This window comes from Mustelus asterias, chromosome 4, assembly GCF_964213995.1.
Source record: "Mustelus asterias chromosome 4, sMusAst1.hap1.1, whole genome shotgun sequence".
NCBI classification, from domain to species: Eukaryota; Metazoa; Chordata; class Chondrichthyes; order Carcharhiniformes; family Triakidae; genus Mustelus; species Mustelus asterias.
The window spans coordinates 122,073,818-122,095,526 of NC_135804.1; the positions used below are offsets into that span (position 1 = coordinate 122,073,818).

General features: G+C 44.5%; 1 protein-coding gene across 2 annotated transcripts in view; it reads right to left on the bottom strand.

Annotated features, from left to right (window-relative positions):
• The window catches only part of pcdh19 (protocadherin 19), a 121,511-nt gene that overhangs the window by 16,725 nt on the left and 83,077 nt on the right, over positions 1-21,709 (bottom strand). The window contains exon 3 of one of the 2 annotated variants that reach the window (XM_078211685.1): positions 16,716-16,885. In XM_078211685.1, coding sequence (XP_078067811.1) covers positions 16,716-16,885 — 170 coding nt within the window. Of the gene's footprint in view, positions 1-16,715; positions 16,889-21,709 lie in introns of both variants that reach the window. The other variant, XM_078211684.1, reaches the window with a different exon arrangement.

Sequence of the window (21,709 nt, forward strand, 5' to 3'; positions counted from 1 at the left end):
ACCCAGTGAATCACTGGTGAGGGGCAGGGAAAATCTCAGACTGTGATCACGCCACTGGGATTCTTATTCCCATGGTCTCGTCGGATTTTCTGCCATTGTCGCCATCTTTCGTGCCCGTGGCAAACACCAGCTGAAAAGCTCCCCACCATCTTGAGCGAAGAGATTTAAGAAGAATGGCAAATCTAAAAATAATTTTCAATAGCAATCTTCTGTACTGAAAATGGGATCTGAGTTCTATCCAAATGTGTGTATTTGCCTTTTTGTTTTGAAGGCTTTTCTGACTGTGTCAGTTATGGTACTCAGTCAGTAGTTTGTATGTTTAAGAGACTTGAGTAGAAAACCTAATACTCTAGTGCAATTCTAAGGGAAGGCCACACTGTCAGAGTTGCCACTTTTGAAACAAAGTGTTAAAAAACCAAGACTCTGTCAGCTCTGGCAAGTTTAGCAAAATACCCATGACCTTTACTTTGAAGAGCAGAGGAGTTCCCCAGTAAGCTACCAAATAATTGCCTTTCAACAAACAGGGAAGGTTAGTTGTGTTGGTTAGGTGCATTGGCCATGTTAAATTCTCCCTCTGAATAGGCGCTTGAGTGTGGCGACTCGGGGATTTTCACAGTACTTCATTGCAGTGTAAATGGAAGCCTACCTGTGATGAATAAATAAAACTTTAAAACTTATAAAATACAATCATGAAGGTAGATTATCTGGTCCTTATCACATTGTTTGTGGGAGCTTGATATGTGCAAACTGGTTGGTGTGTTTCCTACCTTACACCAGTAACTATCACTTTAAAAGCACTTTATTAGCTGTCAAGAGCTCTGGAACAATCTGAAGTTTTGAAAGATGGTTTCTAATTGCCAATCTTTCTTTCTACCTTTATATACTAAGCGGTAAAGTGAAATCTGTGTTGTTCAGTATTTATCTGCATCAATATTTGCCTAGCTTTCTGACTGAAACAATTTTGTTCTTTTGGAAAAGTAGGTGACGGTGGTACATAGTTATAATTCTCTGAATGCTTTGCCCATCAGTCATGCTAATTATATGGCGCTTGCAAGGCAATTTAAAAAAAAAAATTCGTCGATATACTCAGCAACATCCCATGCCTTTGTGGCATTTGGTGAGGTTGCAGGATAGTATGGTAAAGGATAACTTTCCCCTCCTTGTATTCTTTCACCTCTCCAATATAAACCATAAAATTAGGAAAAAAAAGATATTTCTTGTTCATTGGAAGGAGGGTAACGTTCTGATCCAGACTTTTCCTCGCGCTGTTTCTGCATTTAAAGAATCATAGAATCCGACAGTGCAAAAGGAGATCATTTGCCCCATCAAGTCTGCACCAACCACAATCCCACCCAGGCACTACCCCCATAACCCCATGCATTTACCCTGCTAGTTCCCTGACACTAAGGGGCAATTTAGCATGGCCAATCCACCTAACCCGCACATCTTTGGACTGGGAAGAAACCGGAGCACCCGGAGGAAACCCACGCAGACATTGGGAGAATGTGCCTGTATTATATTATACCTGTTTTCCTATTCGTTAACTATTTTGATTGATTGTGTGAACACCAGACTGCATGTGCTAATCAAAGACTTTTCCCACTTAATTCCACTGTCACCATTTGCTCCAATACTTCAATCAGTCACAGGTTTAACTTGCTTCTTTTCTCCAGCCTGTAAAATTTTCGAGCATGATCTCTGTTCCCACACCTGAAACTGAGCTCTCCCCCTCTCTCAGACTCACACAGGACATAACATTCCCTGTTCAAACACATCTCCCTCCTCCACCACATTCCTCTCCTCTGCTCAGCATTCTTCCTTCCTTTTATTGACCTCACCCACCCTCCCCAGCAGAGATATCTGGGACTTGACTGTACAGAGAAATGTGAGCAATTTTATTGGGCTTTGAATCTTCCGAAAAACCAAGAGCCAAATAATGCTTTTTATTAAAACCCTAAAATGTTATTAATAGGCTGCAAAAAAAAATCCTTTTCTTTTGCAGATTTTACCCTCTTGAAAGCTGATGCAAAGAACAGTGTGTAAAAGAGGCAAGTGTCTAGATGCCTCTGGCATCTCCTCCTCAGAGACTGCACATTTCAGTTGTGCCCAAAATGTGTTGTCAATCAGGATTACACACCTGTCTGGGTTTTTGTGCAGTCCAAGCAGGTGAACTGATTGGAAAGTGCTACACCTGGTTAGCTATCAGTCTGATCTTCAACAGTTAATGAACTAGTACAGCATCTTATTCCAACAAAAGTAGTCCTTTCTGAAAGTTATAGGGGGCGATTCTCCCAGCCCGCTGCGCTGCTCCAGTAGTGCAATGGGTTGGGAGACATCAGCAGAGGCCATTTAGCGGGGTTTCCCGTTGGGTGCCACGGTCTCTGTGCGTCTCCGGCTCCACGATTTTTGGAGTAATCAGCTCCACGCTGGAAATCGATGTGGAACTGATTTAAATATTTAAAATTGCCATTTTCATTTCATTAGTGGGCCTGGGACTGAAGTCTCCCGGCCCACCAGCATCTCCATCTCCACCTTCCCCCTCCACCTCCACACACCCCCCCCCCCCCCCCACACTGCTGGGAGTGGTTCATTCCAGCAGGGTTTACAACAGCTCCCCACTAACGGGGTGCAGGCGGCCAACCCACAGGAGAGTACAGAGGCCATGGATGTCCCCCCAGGAGGTTTCCTGGCACTGCCCAAGGGGCACCTTGGCACTGCCCACCAGTTATCGGGCAGTACCAAGGAGGTGGGGCCAGAGGGGCAGGGCCTATGGGGAGGGAGCAACCGGTCGTGGTGGTGGAGGTCCCGCTGCCACTTTGGTGGCAGAGGGAGGGAAGCGGGGATGTGAGTTGGGGCTGCTGGGGGGGGATAGGGGTAAACACCAGGTCTTGCCCAGAGAGGTCCAGGAGCCAGAGATTGGGGGCTTGGTGGGGGTTGGGTCTGCGGTTGGAGGTGGGGGGGGATGAGGAGGGAGTCGGGGAGATCGTGGCTAGTGGGGGGGGGGGGGGGGGGGGGGGGGGACGGACAGGGTGTGGGGGAACGGGATGGGACAAAGGGACATCAGAGCTTGTCTGGAGAGGTTCGGAAGGCCAGCAGTCGGGGGTTGGAGCTGGGGGGGTCGAAAGGATAGCGATATGGGGTCACGGGGCTGGCCAGCGATCGGGAGGCTGGAAGTGCGGGGCCAGTGCGCATGCGCCGATCTCCGCTCTGACAGATCAACGCATGCGCAATGGCCCACTCAATGCTATGCTGCCGGCCTCTTGGGCGGGAATAAGCCAGAGCCCCCCTGACATTCAGAGTGAATCACGCTAGGGCATTCTGCAGTGCTCAGAGTGTCGGAAATTCATTCGGAAAATCACGTTAAAAAAATCGGCGGGAGTTACTCCAGTTTTCGGCACTTACGAGTTTTTGGGGAGAATCGCCCCTGTAGAATTATTTCTCCATCAAAAAGATTTCAACCTGAGATTGAACAGCAAATGAACAGCAACAGTTCATTTACATACTGACTGAAAAATATGCCAGAAAATAATCTTTCAAATAATGTTGAATGGAAAAATGCAAATAATCTGCAAAAGGAAATGTTTAAGTTGGTTAAAGGATTGAAGGATGAACAACCTCAGTATTTAAAAAATCAGCAATGAGTATACAATTTGGAGTCTTAAGATTTCAGAGCAAAGTTCTGTATTTTTTACATCCACGAGACCTAATAAAATTAAGCAGCAACCAGTTTGATGGTTGATTTTCCTGGACTGACATTCAAATTGAAAAATTTTATGATGTGGCATCAGAAATAAGGAATATACTTGGAACTGAGGTTGAGCATCTCTTGAAAATTAGTGAATGGAAAAACCACTTTAAAAATATCAAATGCGATATTGGTGCAAAATAAATTTCCCTGTATATATGGAGCCAGCTAATGATTGAACATTCATCTATATTGTGGACCGCAACGGTCACGTGTTAACAACCCAACATTGTAATCTGGAACCAGGAAGCAAGTCTTCATTCAGCCACATTTTCCCTTTTTCCAGTTCTTTTTAAGCTCGTGCACTCTAATCAGTGGTCCTGAATTTTATGTCAATGAAGGGACAATGAGTGAACTTGTGAGATTTCTCAACTGAAGATGTCCAAAAGATGTTCTGGTTAGGTGCATTGGCCATGATAAATTCTCCCTCAGCGCCGGAGTGTGGCGACTAGGGGATTTTTACAGTAACATCATTGCAGTGTTAATATAAGTTTACTTGTGACACTAATAAATAATAACTAATAATAAAAATAATAAGGTTGTTTTTATTTGCAAAGCCTGCAGGACAATTATTCTCAGGAGGGCTAGTGGACAAAATGTTAATTACCAAGTTTCACCTTTTAAGAAAAAAATATAAATAATAGACTTCTACAGCTAGGTTCATGCCAGATGTCATGTAATTCTTGGATGGGCCATGTTTTCCAACAATATCTACATTAAATTATAAAAGTTAACTAGTGTAAAATTGAACAGACTGTTAATCGGGTTGCATTGTTTAATCAGATATAGCACAGCCAACAGTTTAGCTAAGATCTATTTCAAATACATTAGACAATATCTACTTCATGCAAAGCGTACACATATGCCTAGAAATAGATATAGATGATAATGCTAAGCATAATATTCATAGAATCATAGAATATTTACAGTGCAAAAAGAGGCCATTTGGCCCATCGAGTCTGTACCGATCACAATTCTACCCAGGTCCTATCCCCATAACCCCACTTATTTACCCTGCTAACCCGCTAACCCCCTGACACTGTGGGAGAATTTAGCATGGCCAATCAACCGAACCTGCACATCTTTGGACAATCTTTATTACAATATTACTCTAATAATGTACCTATAAATGAATATTTAAAGGTGTTAGAATTTAAAGATAAATAAAAAAGAAAATTTTAAAAGGTACAATTTGAAATATGAACTGTATATTTTCAGCAAACATTTACGTGAGACAGATGGTATTAACTTCTTGAAGTACATTCAATGCCCTAATTAAAACTCAGTATGACAGAGATCATAGAAATCATAGAAACCCTACAGTGCAGAAGGAGGCCATTCGGCCCATCGAGTCTGCCCCCACCACAATCCCACCCAGGCCCTACCCTCACATATTTACCTGCTAATCCCTCTAACCTACGCATCCCAGGACTCTAAGGGGCAATTTTTAACCTGGCCAATCAACCTAACCCGCACATTTTTGGACTGTGGGAGGAAACCGGAGCACCCGGAGGAAACCCACGCAGACACGAGGAGAATGTGCAAACTCCACACAGACAGTGACCCGAGCCGGGAATCGAACCCGGGACCCTGGAGCTGTGAAGCAGCAGTGCTAACCACTGTGCTACCGTGCCGCCCCGATAACAGGTTGGGGGAAGGGGTGGTCTGGTAAGACCAACAATCCCTCGGGTGGGATTTTTCACCTGTGCTCGCCCCAAGACCGAGGTCAACGCACCATTGCATGGCTCTGTCCTGCCTGCTGCGATTCCCATGATGGGCGGGACGGGAAAATTCCGCCCCTTGACTAGGTGACAATATCCTTGGAAGGGCAGAAGTTTGGAATGCGTTGGTTAACATCACAGAAAAATCACAGAGCTTTGTTGAAATTTCACAGGAAAGTCAAATACGCAAACACAGCAGCTACACTTAAAAGGGGATGACAAGACTGACTTTGACAATTACATTCTCATTAGTCTAGGATCAATTCTAAGTAAATTAATGGGAGCTATTATAAGAATTAAGCTCGAGAAAGACTTGAACAGCAGTAACTTAAATGGGCAGCAGCACAGAGTTAGAAGAAGATTCCGTTTTCTTTGAGAATGTCAGGGATAAAGCAGATATTAGAGATTCCTCACAGCATAAAGGTGACCATAGGAGTTTATTATGGATGAATAAGGCCAGGTTGTAAGATTTTAAAATGTCTGAATTTTGTCACCAAGTTCATGTCTAATTTTTCCTTGCTTTCTAATGCTGCTACAACTGAAGATAGCTTAGTCTCAACTTTCTGACTCCAACCAAAACCAGCTGCAGTTTGCCAAATTTGCTGGTAATGTTCAAACCCATAGAACAATGGAGACAAAGGGTGCAGTGAGGATTGCAGACTTCTCAGGCTACACAGCCAAAAATAACAAATAAACTTTAACAGAGGTAGGCTGAGAAAGGGGTGATCAGTTTCATTATCCAGATACTGTAAACACAGCAGAACAACTTAAAAGAACTGAATATAATGTTCGAACATGTAACTAGATGAAGGTTACAGAGGTTACACTGAGGTATTTTGAAACATTAGTCAGACTATACTTTAATGCACTGGATATTGCACTGTACAAAGATAGAACTTCAAAAGAGATGAACTCTGAGAAAAGATTATAGAAATCCAATGTTTACAGTCTGGAAAGAAAAATGTCAACAGGCTGTGTGGCGGAGCCTGTAAAGTATATATTAAATGATGCAGTTAAGGTACAACTAACATATTGTTTCAAAGACTAAAGAATGCAATGAAAGGACATAACTGGAAACTAGAAATTACTCAGAAATAAGACTTAAGAACAGTTATCGGGAAGAATATTTCCACTCAGTAATAAGTACCTGGAACAATCTATCCAGTGGAGACAAATACTGGGAGTGCACAAAGTACTGGTGGATGCTCAGATGGGGCAGTTAGCAATGATAAAGATTCAAAGCCTTTCTTCTTTTTGGTCTTTCTTACATTCTATTTTCCCGTTCCGCCCACCATGGGAATTGTAGCGGGTGCGGGATGGGGTTTGGGGAGGGGTGGGGTTCGGGGAGGGGTGGGGGGGGGGGGGGGGTTCGGGGCGGACTATCCAAAGGACCGTTGACCCTCGGGTGGGATTTTCCGGCTTTGGGGCAAGCGTGGCTGGAAAATCCCACCCTCTATATCAATGCAATTTTTGTGATTCATGGGCTGGAATTTTCCCGTCCCGCCACCACATGAATCGGAGCGGGTGAGGAGCAGAGAATGGGAAGGTCCGTTGACCTCGGGCGGGATTTTACAGTTTCGGGACAAGCAAGGCCATAAAATCCTGCCCACAGATTGCATTTGGAGGGAATCTAGAATGAGTTTAAACTTTGAAATCATGACTTCCATCTGAAAACATTAGAGTAAGTCAAAATTTTGGTATCTAGTCACAGGAACGAAACCCAAATTTTTGATAGCAAACCATAACAGAAAGATTTATTTGGGCTGATGCAGAAACAACATTAGTCAGAAACGGAAACATAGTCAAGGCTTTCTTGTATGAGGTCCGGTGTCAATAACCTTACACTCAAACTCTTGGATTTAAGGGGTCATTTCTAACTGGACCCGCTGGGTGGCAGCTGACTGAACTGCCCAGCATTTCTCCTTTCTAATCATTTCAATTGAATGGGGTGTAAAACTGATAGGTACCCGCTGCAGGAATAGTCAAAACCAACCCCACTGACTTGGATATGGGGGAGCAGGAGGAAGGCAACAAACAAAAATTTCAGCTGGCAAAACAATGACCAAAATGCTTGCATGAGTCTAACTGAAACCCTCAACTTTTCAATGCATTCTAATGACCTGCTCTGTTTGTTCCGTAGCTGCAATATATTCCTCACCTACATTGCTTGATTGCCAGTCTCTATAATAGAACTCAAGGGTATAAAGGTGCAATAAACTAACTGATTAAACTACCAGGAAAATCACTGGGTTCTTATACGGAAAATATTTTTTTTCGCGTATTTCCAAGTGAGCAACGTGCTACAAAACACTACATTCGAGATTAATGTCAGACAACTGGCACATTTAGGTTGATGCAGTCGCAGCATGTCTCTCTGAGAGTCATTACTCGTAGTCTTCAGTGGCAAGCTGACAGGCAGAGCTCCGCTACAGACAGTACATATTAGTTATGACTGGTAATGTGTGGAAACTGGGTAACTTCGGAAATATTTTTGTTCTGTTTAATTTTGTCTAACACACAGTTGTATGTTCTTCCACAGTAGTGCAGTGCTAATCAGAATTGAGCAAAGCAACCTTGATGCAGATATCTGATTCAATCTGAACTCATCTCAAGGCCACTGAGCCTGAATCTGGACCTGCACCACAAAAATCGCTATCTGAATCAATAGTACAAGAGGAAGCCTGGCTCAGTTCCAGGTTGTTCTGCTGTTTCCGAGAACTGGGCTTTTCTCCAGTTATTATCTCTGGCGAAGCCCTCACTCCCTGTGCCCCACACTACATTAGGGGCCATGCCTTCCGTTGTCCAGGTCTGAAGCTTAGGAATTCCCTCCCTGCCTCTTTCCTCCTTTCGGGCACTTCCTAAAACTCAGCTCTTTGACCAAGCTTTTGGTCACCAGTGCTAAATGAATCTCTCTTTGCTTCACTGTCAGTTTACTGCACTGATCACGAGTAATGTTTACTCAGAGTCTTGCCCTATGTAATTGCAGGTGGTTGTTTACATTTGGAGCCTTTGAGAAATGAAACATTTCTCCATCTTATAGAAAAGTCAAACTGGAAATAATTGCAGTTTACTTGGTATTCACATGGATTGGCCTAACTGACTGTCCACACTTGAGATGAGCTTAAGTTTTGGCCCAACTTTATCTCCTCTCTTTCTGATAAATTGCATATCAGGGCCGCTACAACACTTGTGCCACCGGCCGCAACCCGTTTGTGGTTTTGTCACCTGGGTTTGTCCAGCCAAATCCCATGGTGCAGATATTTTATTGCATGTCGCCAGTAGTTGTGACATTTTCTATTTCTCACAACGGTATTTTTTTCCGGTGAGTATATTTGCTAATGCATCGGAGAATGAACTGGACTTAGCATGGGAATTTCACCCTCCTTGCCATGTTGCTACAGCTCTGCAAATACGATTTTTATTTCAAATTCCATTTTTGAGGCTAGTGTTTGTGTTTGCTGCTAGCTGAGAGTTGGTTAAAACGGTAGCTGCGGATCAGCTGAAGGAGCTGTCTATCATACCATAAAGGCATTCTCTTTCTGATGTTTGCTGTATAATAACTCCGTTGTGAGTTATCTCTTTTCATAGAGTCATAGAATCCCTACAGTACAGAAGGAGGCCATTTGGCCCATTGAGTCTACACTGACTTCAATCCATAAGACCATAAGACCATAAGACCATAAGACATAGGAGCGGAAGTAAGGCCATTCGGCCCATCGAGTCCACTCCACCATTCAATCATGGTTGATTTCAACTCCATTTACCCGCTCTCTCCCCATAGCCCTTAATTCCTCGAGAAATCAAGAATTTATCAATTTCTGTCTTGAAGACGCTCAACGTCTCGGCCTCCACAGCCCTCTGTGGCAATGAATTCCACAGACCCACCACTCTCTGGCTGAAGAAATTTCTCCTCATCTCTGTTCTAAAGTGACTCCCTTTTATTCTAAGGCTGTGCCCCCGCGTCCTAGTCTCCCCTGTTAATGGAAACAACTTCCCTACGTCCATCCTATCTAAGCCGTTCATTATCTTGTAAGTTTCTATCAGATCTCCCCTCAACCTCCTAAACTCCAATGAATATAATCCCACGATCCTCAGACGTTCATCGTATGTCAGGCCTACCATTCCTGGGATCATCCGTGTGAATCTCCGCTGGACCCGCTCCAGTGCCAGTATGTCCTTCCTGAGGTGTGGGGCCCAAAATTGCTCACAGTACTCCAAATGGGGCCTAACCAGTGCTTTATAAAGCCTCAGAAGTACATCCCTGCTTTTGTATTCCAAGCCTCTTGAGATAAATGACAACATTACATTTGCTTTCTTAATTACGGACTCAACCTGCAAGTTTAATCCCACCCAGGTCCTATCCCTGTAATCCCACACATATATCCTGCTAATCCCGCTGACACTAGGGTCAATTTAGCATGGCCAACCAACCTAACCCGCACATCTTTGGACTGTGGGAGGAAACCGGAGCACTCGGAGGAAACCCACGCAGACACGAGGAGAATGTGCAAACTCCACACAGACAGTGACCCGAGCCAGGAATCGAACCCAGGTCCCTGGAGCTGTGAAGCAGCAGTGCTAACCACTGTGCTACCGTGCCGCCCTTGATGGGCCAAATGGCCTCCTTCTGCGCTGTGGGGATTCTATTTCTACGGTTCTATGAACCCAGTGCTGTTAGCATTAATCTGATCCACATGCTAGCTGTCGAGCCAATTGAGCTAAACGGCCTCCTTTGGTTGAAGTTCTCCATCCTCATTCGCAGCTGGGATTTTCTATTGCTGCTGGAAGTGAATGGAGTTTTGGTTGGAACGTGAAATTTTCCATTCTCGATCGTAACAGCTCCTGCCATGGCCGAGAATCCTGCTCCTTATCTCTCATAAATGGTCATAAACAGGGCTGCACGGTGGCACAGTGGTTAGCACTGGTGCTTCACAGTGCCAGGGACCGGGTTCGATTCCCAGCTTGGGTTACTGTGTGTGCATGTTCTCCCCATGTCTGCGTAGGCTTCCTCTGGGAGTTTCAGTTTCCTCCCGCAGTCCAAAAGACATGCTGGTTAGGTGAACTGGCCATGCTATAATTCTCCCTCAGTGTAACTAAACAGGCGCCAAAGTGTGTACGACAAGGGGATTTTCACTTTAACTTCATTGCAGTGTTAATATAAGCCTACTTGTGACACTAATAAATAATAAAAACTTTAATGACTAAGCCAGTAAGAGTATTGCCTCATGTGCGCAGAAGCCAATGCATCAGGAGGGTGTGGTCATGATCTACCTGTTTTCTGATCCTGAGTTGAGAAGCTAACTGCAATTGTCTTAGATATCCCTGAGATGCTCTTTATTGTAAAAGCTGGAATTTGTTTTAATTGCAATTTCTATGTGTAGACACTTCCCAATGGACACCCGTAGGTTGGTATGTGGGAATTTCAATGGAACCATTCAATGATAGCCCAATGGTTTGTCATACATTAAGATTAAAGATCTTCAAATACAACCTTAATAAGGTGGAAGAATTTATTTTTAAATCATTATACAGATGAGAGGCAAATACCTTTCTAGGTGTAATTTGATCAAAAATTTAATTAAGTGCGATAAAAATAGACAAGTAAACAGAGCTGATGTTCTGGCTGAATGCTGAGAACTTGTGGCAGATATGAGAGTCTGCAAAAAGTGTTAGCTGAAATCAGATGTGCCAACTTTCATTTACAGCCAGATCTACAGGGGACCACAGGAGACCAGTAACAGTATCACGCTACCAACCATATCATGGAATCTTACAGCGCAGAGGAGACCATTTGGCCCATTATGCCTGTCCTCAGAGTTATCCAATTGTTTCCACTCTTGCTTTTGCCTCATCGTTCTGCAAATACATTTCCTGTTCTATTTTGAAAGTTAAGGTTGAATCTGTTGCTGCCATCTAATCAGGGTCAATCCAATTTTATGCATAAAAACATCCTACTCATCCCTCTTCTTGTTCTTTCTTTCAGTTGACTTAAATCCGTATCCTCTGGTTATCAACCAGTTCATCATTGGAAACAGTTTCTCCTGAGGTGCTCTATCAAAACCCATATAATTGTGAACATCTCTATTCGAAAAATTCCAGTCCCCAACCATTGACTCCATCCCTCTCCCGCACAACCTGTCTGAGCCCAACCAGACTATTTACAGCAGTCATCTCTGACTCTGAGATGAATGTCTGACCACGTGTCTGCCCTATCATCAAGACTGCCTATTCCTTTTTCAATAACATTGCCCAACTCTGCCCCTGACTCTGTTCACCAGTTGTTGAAACCCTCATGAATACTTTTGTTACCTTTAGATCGACTTCAACTTCATTCCTGATCAACTTCTCTCGTTCAACTTCTCCATGAACATGAATTCATCCAAAATTCTGCCGCCTGTCAATTCGCACTTTGACCTATGCTGGCTCCCAGTTAAGCACCATCGATTGTAAAATTTGCAACCTTTTTTAAAAACACCTTTCCGCTGCCTCAAACTTCCGTATCTCTGTAATCTTCTCCAATCACACAACTCCATCTATGATTATAGGGACTCGAGCATCCTCATTTTAATTGCTTCACTATTGGTGACTTTGACACTGCAAAGGCTCCGGGCCCCGATGATATTCCGGCAATAGTACGTGTGACGATACTGTGCCCTTAAGAAATATATTTTAATCATATTTCTCTGGAGGTTTTTCAAACAGGTCTTGGTATTTTATTGTTGCTGAACTGTCCTGATGCGGTGATCTCAAATTGTTGCTGAAGCAATATAATGGACAACATGTTTATTTTAATCTGGATTAATGCAGTGTCCTTGGGTTTTAATGATCCCTTGGTGTTGCTGACTCGGGCTTGATTTGGAGATGATTGACAGGTCAGGTGATACCTGGAGGAAAGTCCAAGGTTTTAGTTTCAGTTTTCTCAGCAGCTGTTTGGAGTTGAGACAGAAAGCATTGTTTTTTGTTTCCCTCTCTGTGGAGTTGGAAAATTCTGCTGTCTGTGAGTTGCTGTTAGAAGCTAGTGGAAGAAGGCACCGTGTTTCTGTCTCTCTCTCTCTCCAGAGGCGTGCTGAAAGTTCCAGGACTGGGAAGCCTCAGCGTTTTAATCCTACATTTCAAAGGACCAATTCACAGCAGGTATTAAAAAGCTGCAAAATCCAGCATTGCGTGAGCATACTAGTTTTTTTTATGCCAAGTCTGGAAGGGGTGTATGTTTATGGAGTGTTGTTTGAATTGGAACATCACAGCTAGCTGTTAAGGTTTATATTATATTATGATTGATTCTTGCAAATGGTAAAAGTTATGCTATTTTTTCTTGTTATATGTTAACTTGGTTCTTATATAAACTTTGTTTGATAAAGGTTTCCTATTGGGTTACCTGAATCATATCTGGAGTGAAACACTTTATGCTCACCCATGCCAAAATCAAAGTACAAAAGCTCGGGTCTCAGCTAACTTCATAAACCTTGGAGTTTCTGGCCTGGCTTATAACATACTGAAGACTTGTGCCCCAGAATTTGCCACGTCCATAGCCAAGCTGTTCCAGTGCAATCACAGCACTGGTAGCGACTCAGCAATGTGGAAAATTGCCCAGCTATGCCCAATACACAAAAAGCAGGACAAATCCAACCTGGTCAATTACTGTCCCATCAGTCTACTCTCAATCGTCAGTAAAGTGATGGAAGGGGTCATGAATAGTATCATCAAGCTGCTCTTCCCAAGCAATAACCTGCTCACTGATGCTCAGTTTGGGTTCTGCCAGGGTCACTCAGCTCCTGACCTCATTATAGCTGTGTCTCAAACATGGATAAAAAAGCTGAACTCCATAGGTGAGGTGAGTGTCAAATGTGGCCTTGATATCAATCATCAATCAATCATCTCCTGACTCTCCAAATCTGTCCATTATCTACAACGCACAAGTCAGCAGTGTGATGGCATATTCTCCCCTTGCCTGGATGACTGCAGCTCCAACAACACTCAAGAAACTTGACACCATCCAGGACAAAGCAGCCCGCTTGATTGACACTCCATCCAGAAACATTCACTCCCTCCACCACCAACATACAATAGTAGCAGTGTGTACCATTTACAAGATGCACTGCAGGAACTCACCAAACCTCCTTCAATCGCACCATCCAAACCTGTTACCTCTACCATCTAGAAGGACAAAGGCAGCACACATATGGGAACACCACCACTTGGAAGTTCACCTCCAAACCACACACCATTCAGACTGGAAAATATTTCACTGTTCCTTCACTGTCGTTGAGTCAAAATTCTGGAACACCCTCCCTTACAGCACAGTGGATGTACTTACACCACATGAACTGCAACAGTTCAAGAAGACAACTCACCATCACCTTCTCAAGGGCAATTAGGGATGGGGAATAAATGCTGACCTCACCATTGATGCCCACATTCATTGAATGAATTCAAAAAATTATACAATTTGTCATTGTTGCAATTCTCTTCTGAACCATCTCTGTTTTGAAAAGAACAATTCAGCTCTCCAGTGTCTCCAACTTGCTGAAGTCCCTCATTCCAGGTATTGTTCTAGTAACCTCCTCAACATCCTCTCCAAGGGTTTAACATTCATCCTAAAGTGTTAGATTTGTACATGTCTAAAATAATACATTTACAACCTGGCTGCCAGATACACCCACACACTGATATTCTCATAGATAAATTGAAAGGCAACAGTGCTGCACACTTCAGCAAAGTTGCAGTTGCTTCTATTTCATTCAACAAAGTTACAACACCATGGGCATGTCAACTATAACACTAACCCTAGCAGTGGGTACTGAGGTCTCATACTTCCCAGCATGTTGATAGAGTGATGTCAAAATCAGCTTAGCTTTCCTCCTTTGCACTGAGATAGCGAAGGTTATTGCCTTCTTCATTTAACTGTACTTAAGCTGCCTTTACCCCCATGCAGAAGATGATACCTAATCGCAAACAACCCAAGGAGCAAGAATCTACACTGCCTGCTTAATGCTGAGATTTACACAAAAATGAAGAATCACAATCTGCCAACCTCCTTCCTTCAGACTAACATCCACTTATCCTTCTGCAATACATTTGTGTATCTGTCTCATTAAAGAAGACAGTTTATGAATTATCACTTCATATTAACAAAACTAAGGTGCTCCAATAGCACCTCCCTTCTCTGCGAACTCTCCCATCAAGGGCAAAAGCAGCATGTCTTGAGAACACCAATATCTCCACATTCCCCCTTCAATTCACACAACGGGGGGAATTTTACCACTTTGAGTCTAAGTGCCGGATCTGGGCGTCAAATAGATCCGCGTCTGGAATCCTCTTTGCAGCGCGCCCATATGCATTTTGCCGGCTCCGGCTCGATCCCTGCTGTGTGTGGGGCTTAGCGCTGGCGGACCGATCGGAGCTCTGAACGGCGCATGTGCAGTTTGAAAAAAATCTGACAAGAGCGCGAAAGAAAAAGCAGAAAAGTGGAGAGAGCGGCTCTCTGATGTTCATCCTCTGGTCGGGAGAGGCGGGGGGGGGGGGGGCGGGGGCGGGTGTGTGTGTGTGACCGATCATCCCCGGGGGGGGGGGGGGGGGGGGGGAAGGGGGTGTGACGTATCATCCCCTGGTTGGGAGGGTTCCGCTGCCTGTCTGCGGCTGATCCCTCCTGGCACCATCACTGGTACACTACCAGCCTCAGCCATCTCTCCCGCTCTCTCGCACCTGCAGGGAAGAGTAATCTATGGCTGGTAGTGTACCAGTGATGGTGCTAGGGGGGATCGGCCGCAGACAGGCAGCGGAACCCCCCCCACCGACCAGAGGATGAGACGTCACACCCCCTCTCCTCCCCCCCCCAGGGGATGATTGGTCACACCCGCTCTCCTCCGCCCCCCCCCCCCCCCCCCCCCCACCTCCCCAGGGGATGAGACGTCACCCCCCCCCCCTCCCGGGGGATGAGATGCCACACCCCCTCTTCCCCCCCCACCCCCCAGGGAATGAGACATCACACCCCCTCGCCTCTCACCCCCCCCCCCCACCACCCCCAGGGGATGAGACGCCACACCCCCTCCCCTCCCACCCCCCCTAGGGGATGAGACGTCACACCCCCTCCCTTCTCATCCCCCCCCCAGGGGATGAGACGTCACACCCCCTCTCCTCCTCTCACCCCCCTCCCGCCCCGACCAGAGGTTGACCTGGGTCAGAGAGCCGTTGCAGTCTCTGACCCCGCTCTTCGGAGGCTGCAGCGGCGACTTCAGACTTTTATTTTGCAGGTCGGTAACAGCGCGGACGCGGATCGGGCCAGAAGACGGTAAAGTGGGATTTGGCGGTAGAGTTGGGCGCGCGGTTCATTAAGTCGATTTAAATGCATGTAAATGCATTTAAATCGTCGGGCGTGAAGTTTTGGTAAAATCAGGCCCAACATCTTGACTTGGACATATATCGCTAATTCCTTTTTACTGGATCAATATCTTGGATGTCCCTTTCTAACACCATCTCAACAAACACTCAGCCATCCATGGAGAAAGTTCATTCCACTTTCTCAATGGCAATGAGGGATAGGCAATAACTGCAGGGTGGAAGATGTCACCAATATCCCAAGAACAAATGAAACAATAATTAAAGGCACGGCTTCCAGGGATGGCGGCATGGTTGTGTGTGTGGGTGTGTGTGTGTGTTTGTTTGTGTGTCAGTGTCAGGATAGGTTCCGACTCCCCGTGACCCTGAATTGGAGTAAAAGGCTTCCAGGGATAAAAGTATTTGCAAATAGTATTAAAATGGCCTCAGAGCCCTATGACCAAATGAAACATGTTTATGCGGTAATTGAATGGGTGAAGAAACAAAACCAATCATCTTCTCATGAAGACTGTGCTCCTTTAAGCAATAACAGGATGAAAGTCTAATTTGAATACAATCGTTTAAAAAATCCAAATTGATTAATACTCCGTTTTTCAAGGGTTAATTTATAAATAAACTTTTAAAAGATTCGCAAAAAATTGTTCATTTGAATTTAAATCAAGAACTTTTCACAAATTCGCCCAGCGAAGTGTACCTGTAGTCTAAATACAAATTTATATATTAATTCAAATTAAAGTAGTGTAAATTGTGTGATTATATTATGTAATTTGAACTAATTTTCTCGAACAAGGAATGCCTCTAAATCAACCAGAGTGAACTCGGCGCTTATCATGATTGGTTTCTGAGATGTACAAGTACAAAGGAGAAATCCATTCTTTGCTGAGTCTTTGACAACATTATTTTAATCATCTTACCTTGTTCAGGTACCTGAGACCCGGTGGAATTGAGAGTTGTATTCAACACTTCATTGATGGCTGTGTCACAATACAGGCCTCGATGTGCATCATGTTCGCTGTCAGTTTGGTCACTTTCTTCATGTCCACTGTCCTTGAGACTGTTTCTTTCCAAGTCTTTGAATGTGGAACTACTGGAGTGTGAAGCAATACTGATTTATTGTCATGCCTAGCAGTACCAGATAATGCTCTCCTTATGGAAAAGAAATGCATTGCAATACATATTGCCTTACTATGAAACCCATCTAAAATACGCTGCCAGATATTACAGTGTGTCAAAATATAACAAAAACGAGAAGTCATATTTTTTCCCAGCGGCTCCCCTCCCCCCCCCCCCCCCCCCCCGCTCTATCAAGGGCTGCTGTTGCTAAGTAGGGCAAAGCAAATTTAGTTTAAATGCTACAATCCATCGCTCTGCGAATGGTTTATGTTAAAACTGCCTTATCGCTATTCCTAAGGCATTCTTGTCAATTTCAGCTTAATTCTGTATTCTCAGAATTGACCAATGGGTGACCTCTTGTATACCTGAGCTTGTTTGAAAGAAAATCCACAGTTGCTGGATGGCTGCTGCAGGATATAATTACCTTTAACTGGGAAAGTGGCAATTTTAACAAAATCCAAATGGAAATAATGTTCTTTATTTTCAGGTTAGTCTGTTTATAAATGACCCTTGAAGAGGGATACTTCCAGATTGAAAAGCAGTTCATGGGCACAGGCCTGTGCTACATTCTTAGTCACGGAACTGCACGTATTAAAATAAAAATATTACAAGGTGTTTTTTACACCGGGTTGACAATAAGGGACTGATCCTGGTAACCGGCTAGTTCAGGGGAGGGGGAGTGAATGTGCACAGGTCATCACCCCCTTGCCCTAGCATTGATATCTTTCCCCATATGCTGATGAATGTGATTTGCACTGAATGTTTTACACTTGAGCTGGTTTCCGATTCATTTAATGCATTGCTGTGCTCGCTCATTCCATCCATTACTGGGATTTATCAAAATCTCATTGGGAGTGTGACTACAAAGTAGGGTGAAATTCTAGCTTTGACAGTATGGCTGGAACAGACAACTCTGATGGGGGTGTAAAACTGGCGAGGGTGGTTCAATAACTTGTTCTACACCATGCCTGATTTTATTTTCCTGCAACGTCAATCATCAGGAGAATCGGGTGGCTGATTGATGGTGGCTAATCCCCCACCCCTCAAAGAACTCACCCACCAAGACCCAAGGAGCTGCCCAATGGGAATTCCTGAGTCTGGGAGTTCTCTGCCAGATTGTTGCTTACTGCTGCTGCTGCAATGGTGGAATCAGTCCCTCAAGCGCATCCCAAACAGGCGAACCACAGCCCATCAGAAGTTGGCACACAATGGCAAAGGCGTGGAGGTCAGCTCTCCAAGATGGGGATGAAAAATATAGGGAGAGAAGTACTGTGAGTGCAGCTCCCTGACAAATGGACCGTCTATTATAAACCACAGCTGATGGGATAGGGAAAGCAGATGGGGTGTGTACGGGGCAGGCAGCTGCCAATTTCATGTCCCCACTTCAAATTGAAAGACATGCCCATGATAAAGTCCATATGGCTAAGATGCACCCAGCTCGATAACATGGTTGGCACAGTGGTTAGCATTGCTGTCTTACAGCACCAGGGACCCGAGTTCAATTCCTGGCTTGGGCCACTGTCTGTGTGGAGTTTGCACGTTCTCCCCGTGTCTGTATGGGTTTCCTCTGGGTGCTCCGGTTTCCTCTCACGATCTGAAAGACGTGCTGGTTAGGTGCAATGGCCATGGTAAATTCTCCCTCAGTGTACCCGAGCAGGTGCCAGTGTGTGGCGACTAGGGGATTTTCACAGTAACTTCATTGCAGTGTTAATGTAGTCCTACTTGTGACACTAATAAATAAACTTTAAACATGATGGAGCAATGATGATGGGGGAAGCATTTTAATGCAGTTTGCCGCAAAGGCACCAGCTCAGAAATTGTATTCCATTTCTGAGCTGTTGAAATTTATAATGTTGAGATGAGATCTGTTGCTGTAGAAACGGATGTATGCGTGTCCAGAGGTTTTCCTAGTCCTACTCACCGACCCATTTTGTACCAAAAAAAATTACAGCTGCCTGAGAAAGCAGAAGATTAATTATATTTGACAAGAGATTTGAAATGCATTTCAGTTGACTAGCAAAGACATCTTGCTCTTGCAGGGCTCAGAGGATTCTGGCATTGAAATAAATAATGCGGCTTGTTAAGACTTTTATTTTTGGTTCATTCAGGGCACATTCTGAATTCACTAATGTTCTGGGGAGCAGTGTGTTTCTGCTGGTTTACAATTCTCAACATCAAAAGTTCTTAGTCACTCTGCAGGTGAATGACGGAGAGATTAAACTGTGTTTGAAATCATCTTGTTCGAAAGTTCCCCAAATACATGCAACTAAAAAACAACTACACCGACATAATGCCAGAAGACAGTAAATTTGCTCACACTTTAAGATGGCTCAATGATAAACATAACCCTTGCTGTGGTACCGAGCCATTAAAAAAACCATCAAATCCCAACTCTACTCCGTTCTGAGTAGCCCAATCTCAGTCAAAAAATGGGAGATTGTAGTCGGCCTCAATGACTATGGTGTTTTTTATTCTTTATTCCTAAATGAGATGTGGGCACCACAGGCAAGGCCAGCATTTGTTGCCCATCTCTAATTGCCCTGAGTGGCTTGCTAGGCTATTTCACAGGGCAGTTAAGAGTCAGCTACATTGCTGTGGATCTAGTACGGTATGACCAGGTAAGGGTGGCAGATTTCCTTCCCCAAAGGGCATTAATGAAACAAATGGGTTTTTACACCAATCAGCAATGGTTTCACTAGACATTTAATTCCAGATTTTTAATGAAATCAAATTCCACCAGCTGCCAGGGTGGGATTCAAACCCAGGTCACCAGAGACACCCTGGGTCTCTGGATTGCTAGTCCAGTGACAATACCGCTTAGCCACTGCCTTCCCAATTGGGGAGTAGTGAGGAAGAGAAAAATTAAAAAGTTTATTTATTAGCCACATGTAAGACTTACATTAACACTGCAATGAAGTTACTGTGAGATTCCCCTGGTTGCCACATTCTGCCGCCTGTTCGGGTCAATGCACCTAACCAGCATGTCTTTCAGACTGTGGGAGGAAACCGGAGCACCTTGAAGAAGCCTACGCAGACACGGGGAGAACATGCAAACTCCGCACAGTGACCCAAGCCGGGAATCGAACCCAGGTCCCTGGTGCTGTGAGGCAGCAATGTTAACCACTGTGCCACCATGCTGCCCACAGTGCTCATTCTGGAAGCTCATTCAGGGTTCCCATTTGCTGATCACTCTTCAGTGATGAGGGATATTACATATGTGTGGACTCCAGGCAAGAATTGTTTAGTGGTGACACCACAGGGTTGAACAGCTCACTTCACAGACGTATTTATTGGGAATGGGAGGTACCAAAAATCTGTCACTTCAAATAGAGCAGTAATCACTACAACAAAGTGATGAGAGGAAGAGGAAACAGTTGGTGATGGGGAGAAAAACCTGTCAAAAAACACCAGAATTGCTGATTATAAACTGCAATGACTGGGTAATTACATGATTTCCCAAAAGGATGAAGGAGCAAAGGCGAGCAGTGCAGTTAATTTCTGGTCCCGTATTATTGAAGATAATAATGGGATAATTTGAGTCTAAAATTTGCAAGTCAGTGGAATGCAGTCCATTTCTCATTCTCACTGCAGGCTATTTACATTTATTATTAATGCAATTTTCTATATTGAGTATATGAACACAAGGAAAGAGTGAAAACATGACCATCTATACAGGTGGGTTTACCCTCAATCTTTTTTCATTTTCAATGCAGTTGAAAGGATTATTATGGTCCAGCACTTTGGACAGAGGATGTTTATATTAACTGGAACTCGGAAACCAACCTAAAGCTGAAAAACCCTGCCATTTATCTCAGAAAAATGTTTCTTGGCGGAATGATAGGAACTGGTGTCCAGGTCTTCAGGTCAGATCAGGTTTGCATTGCCCTGAGAAAGCTCTCTGGGAGACACAGCGGGACGTGGGACAAGGTATGGCATGGGTAAAGGAGATGAATTCACAGAAGGGGGCAAGTCGGCCCATCGAGTCTGCACCGACTCTCTGACAGAGTGTCTTATTTAGGCCCTCTCCCCCCACTCTATCCCCATAACTTCACACATTTACCACGGCTAATCCATCTCACCTACACATCTTGGGACAGGAAGGGGCAACTTAGTGTGGGACGAAACCAGAGCACCAGGAGCAAACCCATACAGACACGGAAGAATGTGCAAATTCCACACAGACAGTCGCCCAAGGCTGGAATTGAATACGGTTCCCTGGCACCGTGAGGCAGCAGTGCTAACCACTGTGCCACCCAGTATGTGGGTAAAGGTGGGACAGAGGTTAAGCCGGGTGAGGGAAGGGTGGGCCAAGGCAGGGTGTGTGTCTTGGTGAAGGGGCAGTGATTCTTTACAGTGAGGAGGAAGAGAGAAGCCAATGCTCCACTGCAATGGCGAGTGACTGGCTGCGCAGCAACAGAGATTTGATTAGGCTGATGTTCAAGCCATGAACGAGTCAGCAGGGGGTGAGTCTCTGAGCAGCAAACTGAGCAAATCCAGGGGCAGTAAATCTCTAAAAAAAAAAACACTTATTTTTAAAATTCTGAGAAATTGACTATTTCCAATTTAAGTCTGTATGAGTCTGCAGTTAGACGCTATTATTCTGTCTGCCACCATCTGATTTAATTCCCTAAGTACCGAGTTGCAATTTTCCCTGCTGCTCTCACCAGACTTTTTCCCATTAAACCCCACTGGAGGTTGGTGGGGAGCTTTCCTGTCAGTCCGCCTTGCCTTCATGGTGCTATTTGTGGCAGTCGCCTGAATCCCTTTCCTTACATATTGGCCAGGTGTCACCGTC